The following is an 18,780-nucleotide window of genomic DNA, read 5'->3' on the forward strand; positions in this document are numbered from 1 at the left end:
TCGTACTTTTTGATTGTACCAGCTTCACGAACATCCACTGTTGTCCAGAGAATACAATTCGTAGATTTTCTCCACCAACTCCTGTTTATCCTGTTCCACAGCTGCCTCGCATGCCTCTTTCATGTTCCAGATTAAACAGTGCGGATGTAGCCGCAACAGATAGTCGATTACATCGCCGTGACCCTCTCGAATAGCGTAGGAAAAGGCATCGTTTAAACCACAAGCCTTGTTCAGACCATGGAGAAAACCTACAATAAAAGCTTGCCCAGCCAGAAACTTTACCACGCTTAAATTTCCCTTAACAGCAGCTTTTCGTAGAGCTTCTTGAGCCAAATTGTACAGGTCGGACACGTATTCGTCGTCATCCACAGGTGCGTAGGATATTATGTCCGGGTCATAGTACGCGGCGTCAGGGAGCACGTCAAGATGACCGTTTTCAGCAGCAGAGCAGACCAAATCGGTCGCGAGGTCCCAATTGTCTTCATCCTGACCACGAGTTTCAAAATATGGAGCTTCATACGGCAGTACTTTCACAGCAGCCACAAGAGCATCTGATACGTCGCAGTTATGCTGGCTTATAAGCTCAGACACTGGTTCCACCTGACCAGCTTTTGCTGCCTCCACTCAGAGCTCTGGGATCGCTTACAGTTAGTCGTATAGTTGGCTAGTTTTGTGATGGGTATGTAATTAAGGACAAAACAATTCAACGTGACGTTATTGGTAAAAGGTGAAACTAACCAAAAAAAAAAAAAATAGATCACCGTGCACTTGCATAAAAACTATATCAGCAATGTGATGACCAATTCCACCTCTAATGAGCACGTTGAGATGAATGTGGCAATGGTACACACCGTGGGACTTGCTTGTATTTGCCATGTATCTACAGTGTGATCTTCGTCTCACAAGAACATTTGTGATGGCACTAGAACGTGAAATCTTTCGCTTTAGAATGGGTTCCCACGGAAGTCTTCGTTCACTCGTCTAGACTTTATGAATTACGTTACCGCAGCCGCATCCACACTCCACTTTTCCATCGAAGAGCTGTTCACAGATAATTTTGCGAATATAGTGCCCAGCTTCGTCATCAGTTGCTGAGGCCAGTGCCTCCTTCAATAGAGCGAGAGGCAACTTTCCGTCTTCACTCTCATTCAGCACTTTCAGGGCCCATACCAAACGCCGTTTTGCCGCATAAACAAACGCAGTGTGTCGCATTGCTTGTGGCACGTGGGGTTTAATACACAAATACTGCACAAGACGCTGTAGTATGTCAGGAGAATCGGAGACTGAAACTTTCGTGAAAGCTGTCAGGATGGTCTCAGGAGATATCCTCTCGACGTCGTACGTGGATTCCATTAGCTTCCGATCGCCATACACTACTGCACCCAGAAAAGCATCGTCTGGCGACAGGCGTTTGTCTTCAGCCAGAAACTTCATGATCTCAGAGTCAAAATGCTTTGCAGCGTAGGCAAAAGCCTCGCCAATGACCTCGGCGGGAATGCAGTCCAGCTTCATCAAATACTTGACGATGTCCATGCGGTTATTGTCCTTGCTTGGCTGGTTGATGTAGGTGCGTTTAGCCTTACACGCTTTAGTGAAAGCTGTACTGATTGAGTCATTGGGAATCTGCTCGTTCTCGTACAAAAGCTTGATAAGAGTGGGGCTGTTCGTACTTACGAAGGCTTGGTTGATCGCCAGAGAAGAAGCACGCTTCTTCCCATACAGGAATTCTACAGCTCCTTCCGACTCGACCGCCTTTTCAAAAGCTTTATCGAAGAGTTCTTGTGATATCCGTCCCGTGTCGAGGAAGAACTCCAGCGTTTCAACAGATCCTCTACTAGCTGCAGCAACAAAAGCGTCGCTAAGTAGAGTAATATCGTCCCATCCGTGTTCGTATAAATACTTGACACCCCGTATGTAGAGGTCATCCCGCGCCAAACCAACGAATAAATTGCTTTCCCTATACGAAGTGGTCGGGTATAGCTCGTAAATCCTTTTAATGAGGTCCTTGTCTTCCGCATGAACTGCAGCTATTAAGGCAGATTTTACATTCCAGTGAAAATCTTCGAACACACTGAAGAGGAATTCCACAATTTCAGTGTGCTTGAGAAAGATCGCGCACGAAAGTGCGTCCACTAGCCTCCATTCGGCGAGTATCCATTTGTATTTTTTCAATTTCGCATGGTTCACCATAAATTTCACAATGTCCAAGTGCCCATTTTCAGCTGCACTATCAAACGCTGGAATGATGCCTTTGTATGTGGTCACACCGGTGGTCTCGAACAAATCGACCTTCTCGGATAGTAAAAACTGCATCACGTTCAAATGTCCGCTTGTTGCAGCTCTCGTAATCGCTTTACATACTCTTGCGACCGCCTCCTGGACCTCGTCTTCAAGGGTGGGCTCGATGTACACGTACAGCCTGGCCACAATATCCGCGTGCCCACTGCCAGCAGCTTCTACGAAGGCGTCTCTCATGTCACACTCGTCGAATCTGTGTATGATTTCATTGAGCCATTTCAGCTGGCCAGTTCGTGCGGCTTCGATCGCAGCTTCGTCAGGAGACATGAGCAGAGTGTCGATGTGGCTCAGAACGTGTCGTAGCGCCAATATGGCACAGGGAAAAGAAACGTCCTTCAGCCGATCAAATTGGTGCGAGGACGCGCTTTCGGTTTGCTTTATGACGACAGCTTGAATTTGGTTACCCTCTCTTTGCTGTGCTGCTTCTTCAACAGTTGACTCTGTCCGGGAGCGCTTAGCGGCGTCGGGGTCCTGGTCGTCGCCCCCATGCTGGCGCTTGGAGATCGAGGGCATTTTTACATTTGTGACTCAAAATTGTACTTAAGTATTTCGGTAAATTTTCTGTTAAGCTGAAGCAAATTTAACTTACAGCTTACATTTTGCATATTTCTAATGATAGAAATATGAAATTGTCAGATTAGACGAGTCGCCTCCAGGGCATCACCAACATGATGGTGCGGTGCAAGAGTTGGTTTTGCTGAAAATCTGGTCGTTCATAGTTTCGTGCAAGAAACCCTTGGTGTTACTAAGTAACACCAAATAACTTACTTCCTAGCGCAAGCTCAAACTGTTCATTTAACACTGCAGGGGGCTTTGTTTTGTTCACTTCGTCCCTGCACAGCAGACACGAACGTCTTGATCCTTATTCCACGACGATAACTTCGTTGGGGCGCAGGAGGCCAACAATATTCTCTAGAATTGCTTAATGGTCAAAGAGAGTAGCTCTCACAAAGCGTGTTACGAGAAATAACCAGAGTATCATCAAGCATTTTTGACCGAAACCCAGTGACCTCGAGGTGCCGCATTTACGAAAGCGTTGCCTCGACATTATCCAGCCAGTAAAATTAAGTGTTCGCGTTGAAAGTGACATGGAGAGATTTGTGCAGTTGGAGCCTTTGGATTATGAAAATATTTGAGCACATATGAAACGAATGGCGGGACCCCGGGGTCCCATATATGATATGTAAGTGAGCCCTGGGTTTCATTACTTACGGTGAATATTTTGCACTTGTTTAGGAGGTACACGGAGTTAAATTGCGTATCAAAACAGGATTACGCGATGTGAGTAAGTATTGCACTATTCCTGTTTCTGACAATCCCTACATGCATACTTAAACGTAAAATATGCAACCGAAATAACAGTAAAACGGAGTGGTGGATGTAGTGAGAAGTTGGTTAATAGCGTATTCGAATCAAACCCGAGCGGGGATGCAGCGTACAGTAAACAAGACAACGACACAACATCAACAAGGACGACCACGAAGGTGTTTTAGTGCGAGTGCCGATGAGTTCATTTTTTTTCCTTCTTCCAAACAACGCAAGTCAACAATGAAGTTTATCTGCCAATTTCTGACAGCGGTGGTGGCTGCTGCTAAGTTGCAAAACGGAGTCTAACTGGGCGAGACCTTCGGCGGACCACAGTATTCTGACTTGGCTACTCCCGGTCAAACTGTGACGTCCATCACGATTCGCTCCTCTGATCGCGTGGACCAAATCAGCCTCGACGTGCGGGATCCGACAGGACTGGAGACCACCATGGTTCACGGAGGCGACGGCGGTGACAAGAACACACTCACGCTAGGTGAAGACGAGCACATTACCGGCATTGAGGCACACTGGGGTAAGTACTACCGCCACACACGAATCCTGTACATCAAGTTTACGACAGACGCGGGAAATACCATTTCCGGCGGAACCCAAACAGACCAAATTGGCAAGGACGGCGCCCCCGAGGGTTACCAGTTGGGTGGCTTTGTTGGCTACAGCGGCAATGAGGTTGACTCGGTGGCAGCCGTGTGGACCCGTATTCAGCGTACACAGTAGGTTTGACGCTCACACTTGCTCATGCAGTCGTTTGAAGTGTACAGAACACCAGCCTGGGGTGTTAGTACTGGTATTCGATTGAATTCAGCCATGGAGAACGTCGGATGGTTAGTGAGCAACGACAGCGATAAAGAGAACAAAACAGTTTTATTGAAACCTGGCACTTTTCCCAATTGAAACCTCTGGTTGTTTACAAACGTCTAGAAAATGTTCCCCCAAAAAAGCGAAATGAGGAGGTTTGTACACATTTTAGTCCATTTCAAATAATGTGCTACCGAGTAACATATTTCTAAAATCTTTAAGGACTAAAAAAAACTTAAGTTAAATCTTGCACTTTTTCAGAAAAAGTGCGCATTTTGACCATTTTTAAGCATTTGTGTCAGTATCCAAAACGTCATGCAGAACCCTTCGCTAGAGCGCACGTTCCGCGGCCACAAGTCGGCGGTCACGGGTGTGAGCTTCCACCCGAGTGTACAGCAGGTGGCTTCGTCCTCACTAGACGGTCTGGTGATGGTGTGGAACTTCAAGCCGCAGCTGCGCGCTTTCCGCTTCAAAGGCCACGCGGGGCCTGTACACGCCGTCTGCTTCTCGCCTACCGGAGACGTGCTGGCTTCGGCCTCTCAAGATCGCACCGTGCGGCTCTGGACGCCCACCGTACGTGGTGACTCGGTCACTATCAAGGCCCACGCGGGAGCTGTGCGCAGTGTGAGCTTCTCGGCCTCCGGGCGCGAGCTATTGACGGCATCCGACGATATGTCGCTCAAGGTGTGGGCGCTACCGACACGCCGCTTCAAGTGTAGCCTCACCGGTCACAGCAATTGGGTACGCAGTACCCAATTTAGTCCAGATGCGCGACGTATTGCGTCTGGAAGTGACGACAAGACTGTCAAACTTTGGGACACAGAGACCAAGCGATGTGTTCATACGTTCTTTGAGCACTCTGGCATCGTCAACAGTGTAACTTTCCATCCTAGTGATAACGGCAACACTTTAGCTTCGTGTAGCTATGATAAGAGTGTCAACCTGTGGGACACGAGAGCGGGACGTCTAGTGCACCATTACAAGGCACACGAGGCCAGTGCGACGTGTGTGGCGTTCCATCCGACAGGGAACTATTTGTTGTCAACTTCACACGATAATTCAGTTAAATTGTGGGATGTGAGAGAGGGACAAGTGCTGTATACGCTACAGGGACATGATGGAGCTGTGAATTGCGCTGAGTTCTCGCAAGATTGCAAATTATTGGCGTCAGGAGCAGTGGACTCGTGTGTTTTGGTGTGGGAAGCAGATCTAGACAAATGTTTGCAAATAGAACGACCAAATCTGAAGGTTGAGGCCACTTCGGTAGTGGAGGAACGACGCAAAAATGCGACCATGAAGACCAAAAATGGTGACGATGAAGCGAGATCAGCGAATGTACCAGCCAGTTCGCCCCCTCCGACGCCTACGTCTACAGTGCCGACACCACAGCAGAAGCCGCAACATCCATACGCGGCGTCTAAGTATGAAGTACGACCGATGAGTCCACAGGTGAGATCTCCCGTATCTCGTGATGCGACTTCCGTGCCTCCGCCTCCACCTCTTGAGACGCCAAAGTCACCTGGAAGGGAGACGAGATCTCCTACGAGTCAGAATGGAACGCCTTCGAATCGACGGTATTCGATGGACAACACGTTGCAGCACATTGTAGGTCAGCTGGAGATCATCACACGAACACTATCAGTGCTAGAGAAACGGATCTCGATCAATGAAGACCGTATTTGCGAGGTGGCTAGAGTACAGAAGGAGATACTGGAGCGGCAGAGGCAGACTTCGCGGCGTGGCGAGGCTTGAGCTTATTTAGTACCAGAGACAGACAACTACAGCATTTAAAAAAGCAGTTGCATGAATGGAGTGCTATTTGAAGTTATCGGGTGCACTGGATATTCAGCTTTTTTTCACTCGAAAACCATTCGCAACCTGATCAGGATCACTTGCAAAATACCACAGACAAGCACTAAAGTTTTTCTCTTCGTCGCAGAAACTATCACACTGGCAGTATGCAAAAGGAAGTGTTTCGAGTGCCATTAATCGATGCAGTCATGAATTTGGCACAAGAGTCTTGACATTCGCGAAGTTTGATGATCTCATTGTGCTAGCCTTGTCAATGCAGAAGGAAAACAGATTTCATGGCTATTGCAGAGCTTTAATTAAATGAAGCCTATAAACCTTTACTAGTCTTCACGGCCAAGCCAATAATGTCATACTGCGTATTTGTAACTAGAGGAATTGGACTAGTACTGTCATATTTTGCGGGGTCAATATTTTTGGGGTTGATAACCCTCAAAGGAAGGAATCCTGCTTCGGTAAAGTTCGGACCTTTTACTTAGTCAATTGGGATGGTAGAGCCGTATTTTGCGGGGTGGGCCCTCAAAGGCAGATAGATATCTTGTTTCAGTTATCATGATGTTTTCACTTTTTTTTTACTGTGGCTTTTATTATTATTACATTATATTATAAATTTGAAGTGAGGAAAGGTAGAAACACACTTACGGAACTGAATAGCACACACACGTATACCCGATTTGCAATCACATTCGGCGCTTCCTGGAAACACAAACTCGTAAATTTAATACAGCACGATTGTCATAAACGAGACTGAACATGTAGCAAAATCGACGATTTGCTCGTAGATGACTCACCGACGAGCAAAATCTTTCCTCGTAGCAAATTAGGCGACTGGAGAGGTCATCCCTCCTCTCTCAACTAATGCCGTGCTGCGCCCGGGAAGCTCTGGATATTTGGATACTCAATATTTAATTATATAATATTTGACAATAGGAAGAAACTGAAGCGCGAATAAGGATGGCCCCCCACTTCGCCAGCGACGATGGGACTTTTTTTTTTTACTTTTCTTAGTTGAGAATTTGATGGTTGCCGTCTCTAAATCAAATTCAAACGTATCCCAGTGTTAATTTCGTATTGAGTACATGTGCTGCATTGAGATGCATGTATATCTGATGCTGGACGCATGACATTTGTGTGATTGTATTTACTAACTGCTCCGTAGTTCTAGTAACTTCGATCCCTAAGTTCAAGCCATAAGGTAGCTTGAATGTGACTGGATTACATTCGTACAAGGTTGCTTGAATGTTGTTCTAGGCCGACTGGGTCAACATTCACCCTTTTGGGCATACAAGAAAACAGTTTATTAGTTTCTGCGTCATTTTAGTATATAAATATTCCCTCCTAGGTTTCAAATAATTACAGATATATCCATAAAAATGTTATTTGACAGGATCGTCGACGCTTTCCGATCGCCCCTAAAACTCTGGATATAAATATCCAGAGAACGACTGAGCTAGAGCTGATCGGCGACTTCCAATTATTTCCGAAAGTCTCTGTTGGCAGAACGCCGATGGTTAATATTCTTTACAAAATAAGTAAGATTGATCATAAACGTAACATTTTACTGGGACACAGTTTTTTTGTTTTTCTGGAAGCGCCCATTATCAGCAGGCTGTTGGCGACACTCTGTTCCCCATCAATATGCCCTATCCTTATCGATGCCGCGCCGCCGTCACAATAATGTTTACCGAAGGTTGTGTTAGCGAAGTAGATGTGTGCTCTGAAGGTTGAAGCAGTGAGTTTTGAATGTACTCCGAAGGTCGGAGCAGTAAAGACCATCCGTCCCAGACAGAAATCACTCCATCGGACGCTTGAAGCCCCACCAGCACGGCGCTGCGCCTCTCACCTCGGCATCGACCATGCCGGGTCTCAGTGCCTCGGATTTACATCCTGCCAGCCTGTGCGCTGGTGACACGATCGAGTATTCCTCAAGGATCTTCGTTTCAGGCGACCCGAGAGGTCATCACTCTTCGGTCGTCCTTTACGTCCACGACGATATAGGAACAGACTACCCCCATCGACGTGGACACGCTGGAACTCACATGATGGTGAGGCTGACAGTTGACCAGTACAGCTACCAGCCCAAACTTTCATGATGTACGAACTGACGACGAAAATTATGGTAACCTTATCACTAAAGCGACACTTTTAGCAACCCTAAAAATGTGCAATCTATAAAAAGTAAATGTCGGCCTGTGAACCACCTCGTGACTAGTTTCGACGAGTTTTCGAAATTTCGAGAAATCAGCTAAGTTCGCTCTAGGTAACACTCTCACAAATGCACTCGCACAAGGGCGCTTACGCTCACCATGGACATTAACAACGATACATCATGAACGACGCTTCGATAGTGCGCGAGTTGATTCGTGTTTGGCTTGGCGACCTTTTTTTCGGTGAGAGAGACGGTGGGGCAGATCGGCACTGGACTGGAGTTGATCTTGGAGGTTCAACTTGAGGTTCAGGCTGGATTGAGGATCACGGAGAGCAAACTTACGAGCTGCCAGAGACTATAGGCGACAGCACCATCGAAAACCGACGAGTAGACACTATTTTTTTGAAATGGTACTAGAAAATTGGTAAAGAAGCTAGCAAGCAAAAATAACATCACTGAGGTAGCAAACTGGGTTGAGATTGAAACACACATAGCTTATATCTATCCTTGTTGTTTATGTAGTAGTTCGTGAATTTGACTAGCCTTATCTGCATCATACACCGATATGGAGCGCTCTTGGGAATGCCATACTACCATCCACTCCATTCTCAGGCGTATAGCACTGCCATCTCTCTCCAAGAATCTGTGTTTCTGTAGTCACATACTTTCTGTAAGATAGCTGTAGTTTGTACCAGGACAAGGACGCCGCGGCTGGCGGCATCAGGCTATTCCGACGTCTCAAACCACTCCACCAGGTTTATTTTACTCTGGTACCCGCCGGCAGAAAAACAATGGCAGCGTTCTACAAAGTTCATACGACCTTCCTTTCCTCACTCTGGTGTTTCATAGTACCCTTCCACACAGCAATCATTAATTCTCGATAATCTGCATCGATGAGCTGTTCGTACATGAACACGTGTACCTGTGGAGTTTTAGTCGTGACATCGCAATACAGATGCAACATCACGATACCCCAGCGATTTGCACTCGAACCCACTGGGTGAACGATGAACTTTGTGTCCAGTATTTCTGTCTTCACTATTGTTGCCCCCCCCACTCCTAACAACGTTGAAAACATGAGCGACTGTCCGATTGACCCCACAATTGCTTCCAGACAGAAATCCACAGCACTATCGTTGAACCCGCTTCGACATAGAGCATCAATACTGTTGTCAAATCCGAGCCACAGCGCATCGGAACTCGTCACAAATATAGTACACAGTGGGCTGGATGCAAACTTCGAAATATCCTCTTGGCTAGCTCTTGTTGCCGGATACGACGAGCTTCTGGTGCCAGTCGAGCAGTGTTCGTTGCGACATCAAAAAGATCTACAAATTTTCTCCAGTCCTGCTCGAACTACATCCTGTCTTCAATCCACAATCTACACTTAGCTTTCATATCGTAGAACACAGTGAAGGCACTGACGTAACCCCTGGAAAAACACGATACAGCATTGTGTTAGACAATCGGTTGAATCCGTAAGGTTTGGTAAAGTAGCTTACTAAAGCAACCCTTTTAAAGCAGCAAGAACTATACACTGTAGCAACCTTACCCGCTGAATTTCCGTAGTTTGGGGCGATGGTGATGACGACGACGTCGTACTTGAGACCTTGCTTCTTCATCTTCTTGTCATGAAGTGCCTTGCACCCAACTGCTTCAGTTGGGTATTGTGCCAAATGTCGTCGTAGACGTCCTCTTGGTCCGGCGTAAACCGCATTTTCACGCTCTGAGGCGTTCGCATTGTCTCAAATCAGGGCGTTTAGCTCCTTTTGTGTTGCCGGGGCACACCTGATCGACCTTGGTTGCTATAGCCATAGCCTGCATTGTTCTAGCTAGATCAGCGGGAATGACAAATGTGTGCATGTAGTTTGAGGGCCGCACCACTTCCCAGTGGCACTCCATCGACCGATCTCGAGGGTAAGGGTCTTTCAGCTGGATAGGATACTGCTCCAACATCTCCAGAACATCCTTCAGATTTAAAGGCGTTCTTTGCCCAAGCTAATAGCTCCTTCAATCATACTAAAAATGAATGGGGGTACAAATGAACAGCTAGACGGTCCGCCCCTCGTGAAAGTTTTAACTACTTGATATGAGTTCTTGGCTTTCTTTTTCGTTTGGTTTAGGTACATGAATTATATCTACCTGCCGCACAGCCGTCTCTGTCGTGGCCTCAATAGTTTTGACTTCTCGCGTGTACAGGATTCCTCCTTAATCGATATCTCAAACGGCGCCGATGGTTATTATGCTGAATCCTTTGATTTAGGTGGTGGTATGCCATATTCTTGTCCATGTTGAATTGGCTCCATAGTATGGGTTGGCGGTACGTCTCCCTCAAGCTCGCTATCTTCACTGGTGCGATCACCATTGCTCTCGGATTCGTTCTCAAACTCTTAGTTTTCCTATCTAGGATCAATTATGAGAAAATAATCGCTTTCACTTTCGCCATCAGTGATATATACGTCGGAATTGACCGTCCTAGCCTTCTTGCATTTTAATCTCTAAGGGTTCTTTCTACCCACTACGTTTTTGATAGAACTCAGCACTTGACAGGCTTGGCAAAAAGTGAAGAAGAGGTTCCAGAATGACCTTTGAGTAGGAATATTTTTCAGTCCACGATAATATGACTTGATGTACGCGTTCGTTGCGATGAAGGCGAACGTCTTCCATCTATGTCATCGGCTTTGATACTGGAACTCCTGTCTTCTTAGACTGATCATCATATGGCGCCCGATATGGCGACCATATGGCGATCCATACGCCGTCCTTACACTGGGCCACTTTACTTTGACATTTGTACAATCTCCTCATAATAGTGAATTTCGTTCTTGTCAAAATCCATGTTTGCTTTGTGTTACCTCATGAAGTCGACCCCCCCCCCCACACACACACACGCTAAGAACTCACTTGCACAGCCTTGGATAATGCATGCCGTGATTCGCACCACCTGCCCCTACACGTTGCGCATATCCAATGCCCAAACTCCGACTACATCGAGAAGGAAGCCCCCCCCCAATCTTTCTACGTAGTCCACTGGGGCTGGCCCGCGCACTCGCTCTCCACGCTCCATCCAGTCTGTTCCCGATACGGAATACCTGGCACAACTATCCCACTTGATAGCATACTTCTCGCCGTCCAACTGCATGACTGCCATCGGTAAACTGTCGACAGCCTCCACACCAGCCCCTGGCCACGTTCACTGCGGCCATTCCACGTCGTTGTACCAAACTAATTCGTGCACTTTGCGAGTTTCGTTGGCCCTGATTTTGCGTCTCCGTCCATCGTTTTCTTTGTTCTTCCAGTTCAATCAACACTTCATTAGTTTGTCGTTGTCGTCAGACTCACTGTTCGTCTTCAAGCCCGACCACCGCACGAACCACTTCATTGTCGTTCACCGGCATGACCGTCGCACGTCTCACTGCATATTCCACGCGCTGCCGATTGGCGTCACGTTTTGCCTGCTTCCTGGCTAGGCGTACTGCAGCCACGTGAGCATGATCTGGCACTCGGTGGTTGACCAGCTTCATGGTGCACCCGTAGTCATTGTAGTTTCCATTGCATCCTCACTTGGTGCCGAAACCGTCGCCCGCGTAGTTATAGAAGACGTGGCCATCACTGGGACCGTCGTGGTCAGTGGCATGAATTCCGTTGCCGTTTTCGTAACCGGTGCTATTGTCAACATCGTGTTGGCTACTGTTTCTAGTGCCTTCTTATCCTTCTCCATCGTCGGAATGCCGCCTTCCTCAGCCACTGACACGCCTTCATATTCAGACGTCAGTGCGCCGCCTCCATATTCAGACGTCAGTGCGCCGCCTCCATATTCAGACGTCAGTGCGCCGCCTTCCTCAGACGTTAGCACGCCGCCTTCCTCAGCTGCATGTAGTCGCTCTCGTCGATCTCCCTCTCGGCCGTCGGCACCTGGATAACGCAGCGCTTTCATCGCCAGTCTCACCGTCTCCACGTACCGCTTCGCCCTCCAATCATCACGGGCTATTACCTCCGCGTCAATGGCAGCCTTCATCATCATCACGCCACTGCTGGTTGCCCCGCGACACAAGCACTCGCCGTTCTCTCCGCTGCGTTGATCCAGTAGTTTGTCCGTGCCTGTCTCCGCCAACTCTCTCGCGACAGCAGCGTCCATCGGTCTCTCCGTCGTTGTCTTCACACGCGTACCGCCACCACCAACAGCTCTTGGAACGTCACTGCCGGAGTTGCACGGTACCTGTCGCCACCGTCGTTTGTCACCATCGCGTCGGTGGCATTCGTCGCAGTCTGTCGAAGATCTCGCGGCGGTGCCGGACGCAGTATTTCCCCCACTACGCCCGACTGTCGTTTTCCGCCGACGTTTGCCGAGCCTTGCGTTCTGCGAAATAGGCCTCGTTCCGGGACTTCACTGTGGGGTCGGTGTAGTCCCTCGCAAAGTGACCAGATTGCCCACACGCAAAACCCTTGTTTTCCTCACCTGGGCGCTTGCCGCCGGGCCGTTCCGAGTTGGGTGGCGTGAACCCGGTGTCTTGTCGGGCGCCTTCGTCTGTCGTACACGTGCGTTTCGATTCTTCTTCCGTGGTGGCGACGATGGAACTTCTGATTCCTCGTTGCTGCTCGCGTCTTCGTCTGCCATCACCATCAGAACTCTTACCTTCTTGTCCGGTCTGACGTACCGCTTATTCAATTCCCGCTGGGCTTGAGATGCCGTCCTTCGCTCTCGGCCACGACTCTTCTTATTCAATCGCCAGTACCTTCCGTTCCATGTTCTCCCACCTGGCGCCACCCATACGTTGGCGTCATTATCTTGTGGGTTCGTAAAGAACACACGGCTCTTGTCTTCCATGTCCTCATCGTCCTCGGCGTCAGCCGGTATACAGCCGATACAAGGAATCGCTTGCATCGCGCCCTTCGTACCGTCCATTTGTACCGACAGATTCATGACCCGCGCTTGGCCGTTGTTGATCATGCCGAGGGCTACGTTGTAGCTCGAGTCATCTATCGTCATTGGCTTGTCGATAGCTTCGCCCAGCGTTGTTGGCGCCGGTTCCAATTTGACCAGCTGCCGGGTAGTTTTGTCTAGTCCACGATATAACTGGCCCAGCAGGGTTTCCTCTCTCACTCGGTTCTGGCCAGCTGCATCACGGAGTCCTGCTGCAAAGTCAGCGAACATTTCTCCAGGCATCATTGTCCGCTGCATCACTCTACATTTCGCCTGAGCGAGATCTGGTTGTTCTCTATACCACCGAAGAAGAGCGTCCTTCAACTTCGTCCACGTTCTGTCGTCTTCGCTGAGTTCCTTATGGCACTGAACCCACACCTTAGCCGCGTTGTATCGTAGTTTATTTCCAACCACATACTAAAGCTCCTTTTCACTCCAATCACCTCGGCCAGATATTCGTGCACCTTGGACAGCTAAATCCACCTTCGCTATCCACGTTTCAATCCGTATTTCACCCACCTGAGGCTAGAAGGACCGCAGATCTAGCTCTTTAACGCTATTCTTCATCCTGTGGCGGTGTCGTCGCTGGTCACGCACGTCTCCTCGTCCATGTCTTCGTTGTTGGTCGTCGTCCACAGAGGTCATCGGCACTGGAGTTGTCATTGTCTTCGCTGCGACTGCTGTAGTCACTATCATCACTACTACCTCCACCACCGCCATCACCATCACCAGGTCCCGGAGGTACTGCAGGTCTAGCACGTGCTGCGGTTCCCCATTTTGCCACTGTTGCTGCGGTCGGATTCGTCGCGTTAATGGTTTCCAGCAATGCAACCAACGGTTGTTCCAAGCCAGGAACTACGTTCTGCGGTGGTGCGTCCATTGCCAAATTGGTTACCGTCGGCGTCACTGCCTCAGTTGCCTGGCTTTCCGACGAAGTCATCATATGGAGTTGCGCTTCTACGGCCGCGGTCATTCGTTTAACGCTGGTCGTAACGGCAGCTTCAGCCGTGTCCGGGCTCCTCGTCGTAGTCGATATGGGTAGCGTTGTCGATTGCTGTTCGTGCGATGGAACCTGAGCCGCTTCAACGTCGTTTATTCTCGTCTCTAGACGATTCACTATCGTCATAATCCACTGTAGCGCACTGAGTAACGTCGCCGTTGTGCCCATTGTCAACTTATCTTGCTGCGTCGATGCATGTGCCGCCGGCCGGTTCAACGTTCCAGCTGAGCCTTGGCCGCCAGCCCTCGACGCCATCGATCCTGCCGCTGTGAGAAGCGTGGGTTGGGTAACTGTCGAAGTCATCACCGAAGTAATTATCGTCGTTGCTGCCGACGTTGTCTGCGTTCCCGTGGTAGTTTCCACACGCGTCGCTGACAGTTCGTCGTCGTTCGTTTCTTGTTCTACCGGACTCTCCGATGCCGGTGTCTTAATCGTCTCCGCCAGGAATGCATTCTCCGTCGCGGGCAAGTTCGTCACGGGTGTTTTCGTCGTTGCTGTCGCGGGCTCGTTCGCCTCGGGTTGTTCAGCCAATTGCGTCTCGGTTTCTTTAGGTTGCTGTGATAGTGTGTCACTCAATGCTCTTGTAACCGAGCTCGAGCGCTGCACAGTTTTTGTTCGAGCCATTGTCGTTCAGTATTATTGTCTATCTTCCCAAATGGCCCTGTATGAGTACCATGTAAGGATTTTGCTAACTCCACTCGTAGAGTTTGGTTCGTCCAGTGCTGATAAACGTCCAAGATCCGGATGGCCGTCGGTCGACAACTCTGTCTCCCGCGCCGGTGTGAGCCCGACTGGCTGTACTACCTATTTTATTTACGTTCAAACTAACAAGCAATACAACACTGCTTGCTCCGTGTACGTTTGCCTCCTTCGTCCGTCCAAGTTTTTGGCGTCGCCCGCCTGAATGCAGGTGCTCGGCCTTTCCGTTGACAGCGCCCCACACTCACCCAAATTCGAGGAACTCACCTGTCCATCCACTCGTCGTCCGTTCTCAGCCGCTGCACACTTTGGTCACCGCCATCCGCAGATCCTCGTAGTCGTCCAGCAATACCGTCGCACCACCGGAGACCAGTTCGTTCGTCTATCGTTCGTCAACCTCCGCTCTATCCTCTGAAGCCCAGTTCACGTTAGTTGTCGTCCGTCGCCTCACCAACAGATTTCTGAGTCATCTTGGCGTCTGTCGCCTCGCCAGCAGATTTTGAAGTCGTCTTGGCATCCGTCGCTTCGCCAGCAGATTTCAAAGTGATCTAGGCACTCTCGCCGCCTCACTCACCAGTCGCTAGAATCTTTTGTCGGCCGCTCTCGACCGCTCGTTCCGTGCGATCTTTCATGTGCGACTCTTCACCGTCGAGCCACCAGTCGTTGCGGCTCTTCATTTCTCGGCCGTTCCTGTCCGTTGATCTGTCGTCGGCCGTCTGGCAAAGTGACGCGACTATCACCCTATTACAATGCCTTATTACGTCACTCAATAGGTCAAAACTTTAATTAAGTCAAGTCAAATGATTTGCTGTATGCTGACGCTGTAAATGCATGTGTTTTGCATGTTCTGACGGGCCCATCGGAGTTATCGTAGCGAGAGGAAGGGAAGATGAATCAAAAGAGTAAATCCAGTCCAAGGTTCGGAGGAGCAGAAGCTTTTGTTTTGCCAGCGGTACTCCGAGGCAGCAACTAAAGACATTATAAGGGGTAATACACTTCTTCCCTTTCAGGTATGACATATTCACTTGTGGCTGTTGCTGCTTGACGTGACAAAGTTACTTAGTTCGCCGAATCAAAGGACGATGTAATTTGTGGGACGCTGGCTCCACAGCATTTTTATGGTGCTCTGCTACCGTCTCTTCATTATAGACACGCCACGCTGTTATCGACAGCAGTGGTGGATCTCGATCAATATATGCGTCAAGGACCAGATGAAGAACAAGAAACTTCGTTGATTCAACGCCACGCTCGAGGGTTCAAATGCAAACGCATGGTTCATGAAGATAAAAGTTGCATGCGGTCGAGCTCCTACGAGTAGACCAGAGCTACACCATACTATGGTCACCTTCGGACTCCGGATACCAGCAATATTCTGTCCTTCGTAAGCACCAACACACTATCAATCACTCCCAGGAAGTGTTAAAGCTCGTAAAATTTGGAGATTATTATATAATTCGATGCATGTAAAAGTTCTATTAATATTATTGTTTTGTAACATGTATTAATAGTTGTTGTTGGTTGGTGGATAAATCGACCTAACATACGACACGGCAATCAGATCGATTTCCGGTAAATCCACATACAGAAATCTCTTTGGAGTGATGTCTCAAATAGTGATACCCTAGTTAAGAAGCATGGAGAGGCCTCTCGATGTCTGTCAGTATACAAGCCCAATACAAAATTACCTCAAAACACTAGCTTGGGCTTAAGTGATACAAAACCATGTCAACAGATCCTTAAAGATAGATGTAAGTAGCCCGTTTGACTAGTTTGGATTACGACAGCAGATGGTGAGAGGACGTGTTGTGGGACCAAACAACCGTACATGTGGCTGGGACATTACAAATACGGAATCCAGATGTCGATCAATAGATTGAAACTTCATTGACTGCTTCGATAAGTGGGCCACAGCGTCACTGGATCAGTCACGTTGATGAACAGGTGTCCCAGCCTCAATAGTTACGACTGGGACTCAGTAAAAACCCAATTCGATCGTCCCCTGACAAAACACCACTCGACTAGTATCCTTATCGGTATGTACAGTACATGCACGATGCGAGCCTGTCTACTGTAGACTCTACGATGGTTCCTTTCATACGACGAGTTTTTCTTTTGTCGCAAAAGTAAAAAAAAAAACCTTCATTCAACCTAGTCACGTCCTCATTCCGCATTTTGGCAAGCCCTACACACTATTCCCTTCTGTAACGACGCACCAACGTCACAGCCAGCTTTGGCCATGAAGTTGGTACCAATGCGTCCTACTTTCCTTAATTGACTTCCTCCTACTGTCCTATCTGAATGCCAATGAGCGGCCATGCCGCCACGCGCCAAGCCGAAAGCAATCACCATGTTTGGATGAACACTTCCTAAATGTGGGACTTCAAGGACATACATTCTAAATCCACTATGAAGATTCTAGCCCGGCTCAAATGAACCGCGGTTCTCTACTACGCTACGCTACTTCAAGATTCGATTCAAGGACAACTTAGAATCTAGTATAGTGATATACATATACTTTCATAAGGTACATAGGGAACGCTAACTAGCACTACATCGTAGCCGACAAACAACTAACCACTTCAATTTCTTTTTCCAATTTACATACGTCAAGGCACACTACAACTTCCTCTCAAGCTTCGCCTTCGCGCCTCGCCTTCGCCACCCTCTCTCGCCTTCGTTCCTCGCCACGCGACCCTTCGTTCGTCGCTCTTCCTCAGCGCTTTCACTAGTCGTCACACCATCAGACCGCGAGTAAACATCCAAAGGTTAATGCGTCTCTCGTTGTCCGTCCTGCTAGCTGTTACTGTTGCGACTGCTCTCCTCACAAGCGGCAACGCTGCAGCCTTGGTGTCCGACCACACGACAGCGATCTCCAAGGCACAAGACCTGGTTGCTGGCAACCAGAACATTGTGGTGAAAAACGCTTCTTTAGCTACCACGACAGCAACAACGATCGAGTTGAGAACGGGGAGGAAACTGCAGATGAAGAAAAAAGAAGAGGAAACAACTTCTTCTCCACGACGAAACTTGACGAGATGTTGGATGGGACAAAGGTTATGAAGAGATTCAAGAAATGGAAGGATTCCGATTACAACACTTACAATCTCCCCAAGCACGTGCAGGCCAGCAAGTACGACATTCTTCGCAAACTGTTTTGAAAGTACCTGTACCACAATGGAAACTAAAGAAGCCCTTTATCCAAGAAGCAGGACGGGCTGATTCGAAGTGTTCAGGGAACAAATTTCTCGCAATCAATATCGTAAGCTTCGAATACAACTTCTACATCATTACTTGTCCAAACCGAATCAATCCTTAGCACAAGATGATCAGTCATAGTGTACGTTTTCTTAAAAAAAAATGGGCTGCAGCAAGTTGCTACCAGCAACGACCGTCATTACAGAAAATCCTTAACAAATTACTGGTAGGAAATGAAAAAGTTCGTGTTTAAAAAGTGTTTTAGTACTATCATCAGAAATTTTTACTGTACCTCACAAAATATAAGCTTAGCAGAAGAACGGTGATATTCGCGTGTTATTTCCGTTTTGATGATTTTTCTCAACACAAAAATAGCAGAATTTGCATCTTCGAAACAAAACTATATTGAGGCTGATATGAGAGAGAAAAAACTTACAACCACGTAAGCATTTATCAAGTAACCCTGTCGTCTTCATGACGAAAATTTATTTTCCAGGACAAGTTGAACGAGCGGTACAAGACGCACGAACAGAGATAAACCGTGCTCAAGCTCAAATCCGAATTGTGTCTTCTTTTTTTTTT

The 18,780-nt window shown here is 48.1% G+C and overlaps 11 protein-coding genes across 11 annotated transcripts; 5 read left to right on the forward strand and 6 right to left on the reverse strand.

Annotated features, from left to right (window-relative positions):
- Window positions 1-24: 24 nt before the first annotated feature.
- On the reverse strand, window positions 25-2,811 carry PPTG_11541 (hypothetical protein; the record flags this gene model as incomplete). The annotated part of the gene is made up of 2 exons (XM_008907633.1): window positions 25-551; window positions 1,005-2,811. The coding sequence occupies 2 exons, from the start codon at window positions 2,809-2,811 to the stop codon at window positions 25-27; spliced, it is 2,334 nt and encodes a 777-aa protein (XP_008905881.1).
- Window positions 2,812-4,053: 1,242 nt separating this feature from the next.
- On the forward strand, window positions 4,054-4,341 carry PPTG_11542 (hypothetical protein; the record flags this gene model as incomplete). Its single annotated transcript, XM_008907634.1, has 1 exon — window positions 4,054-4,341. One exon carries the CDS (start codon window positions 4,054-4,056, stop codon window positions 4,339-4,341), a length of 288 nt encoding a protein of 95 aa, XP_008905882.1.
- Window positions 4,342-4,721: 380 nt separating this feature from the next.
- Window positions 4,722-6,592, forward strand: PPTG_11543 (hypothetical protein). Its single transcript, XM_008907635.1, has one exon. It carries the CDS (start codon window positions 4,738-4,740, stop codon window positions 6,172-6,174), a length of 1,437 nt encoding a protein of 478 aa, XP_008905883.1. The 5' UTR covers window positions 4,722-4,737; the 3' UTR covers window positions 6,175-6,592.
- A 1,495-nt stretch (window positions 6,593-8,087) lies between these two features.
- PPTG_22951 (hypothetical protein) lies at window positions 8,088-8,324 on the forward strand (the record flags this gene model as incomplete). Its single annotated transcript, XM_008907636.1, has 1 exon — window positions 8,088-8,324. The coding sequence occupies one exon, from the start codon at window positions 8,088-8,090 to the stop codon at window positions 8,322-8,324; it is 237 nt and encodes a 78-aa protein (XP_008905884.1).
- An 867-nt stretch (window positions 8,325-9,191) lies between these two features.
- Window positions 9,192-10,002, reverse strand: PPTG_22952 (hypothetical protein; the record flags this gene model as incomplete). Its single annotated transcript, XM_008907637.1, has 2 exons — window positions 9,192-9,418; window positions 9,933-10,002. 2 exons carry the CDS (start codon window positions 10,000-10,002, stop codon window positions 9,192-9,194), a joined length of 297 nt encoding a protein of 98 aa, XP_008905885.1.
- A 1,328-nt stretch (window positions 10,003-11,330) lies between these two features.
- Window positions 11,331-11,522, reverse strand: PPTG_11544 (hypothetical protein; the record flags this gene model as incomplete). Its single annotated transcript, XM_008907638.1, has 1 exon — window positions 11,331-11,522. The coding sequence occupies one exon, from the start codon at window positions 11,520-11,522 to the stop codon at window positions 11,331-11,333; it is 192 nt and encodes a 63-aa protein (XP_008905886.1).
- A 378-nt stretch (window positions 11,523-11,900) lies between these two features.
- On the reverse strand, window positions 11,901-12,518 carry PPTG_11545 (hypothetical protein; the record flags this gene model as incomplete). Its single annotated transcript, XM_008907639.1, has 1 exon — window positions 11,901-12,518. The coding sequence occupies one exon, from the start codon at window positions 12,516-12,518 to the stop codon at window positions 11,901-11,903; it is 618 nt and encodes a 205-aa protein (XP_008905887.1).
- Window positions 12,519-12,767: 249 nt separating this feature from the next.
- PPTG_11546 (hypothetical protein) lies at window positions 12,768-13,547 on the reverse strand (the record flags this gene model as incomplete). Its single annotated transcript, XM_008907640.1, has 1 exon — window positions 12,768-13,547. One exon carries the CDS (start codon window positions 13,545-13,547, stop codon window positions 12,768-12,770), a length of 780 nt encoding a protein of 259 aa, XP_008905888.1.
- A 346-nt stretch (window positions 13,548-13,893) lies between these two features.
- On the reverse strand, window positions 13,894-14,928 carry PPTG_11547 (hypothetical protein; the record flags this gene model as incomplete). The annotated part of the gene is made up of 1 exon (XM_008907641.1): window positions 13,894-14,928. The coding sequence occupies one exon, from the start codon at window positions 14,926-14,928 to the stop codon at window positions 13,894-13,896; it is 1,035 nt and encodes a 344-aa protein (XP_008905889.1).
- Window positions 14,929-16,121: 1,193 nt separating this feature from the next.
- Window positions 16,122-16,238, forward strand: PPTG_22953 (hypothetical protein; the record flags this gene model as incomplete). The annotated part of the gene is made up of 1 exon (XM_008907642.1): window positions 16,122-16,238. The coding sequence occupies one exon, from the start codon at window positions 16,122-16,124 to the stop codon at window positions 16,236-16,238; it is 117 nt and encodes a 38-aa protein (XP_008905890.1).
- A 1,821-nt stretch (window positions 16,239-18,059) lies between these two features.
- On the forward strand, window positions 18,060-18,161 carry PPTG_22954 (hypothetical protein; the record flags this gene model as incomplete). Its single annotated transcript, XM_008907643.1, has 1 exon — window positions 18,060-18,161. One exon carries the CDS (start codon window positions 18,060-18,062, stop codon window positions 18,159-18,161), a length of 102 nt encoding a protein of 33 aa, XP_008905891.1.
- Window positions 18,162-18,780: the final 619 nt, after the last annotated feature.

Source organism: Phytophthora parasitica, assembly GCF_000247585.1.
Source record: "Phytophthora parasitica INRA-310 unplaced genomic scaffold supercont2.27, whole genome shotgun sequence".
NCBI lineage: Eukaryota > Oomycota > Peronosporomycetes > Peronosporales > Peronosporaceae > Phytophthora > Phytophthora nicotianae.

Excerpts from the sequence above, each read along its gene's own strand:
- PPTG_11543 (XM_008907635.1), top strand. The coding sequence starts at position 4,738 with ATGCAGAACCCTTCGCTAGAGCGCACGTTCCGCGGCCACAAGTCGGCG.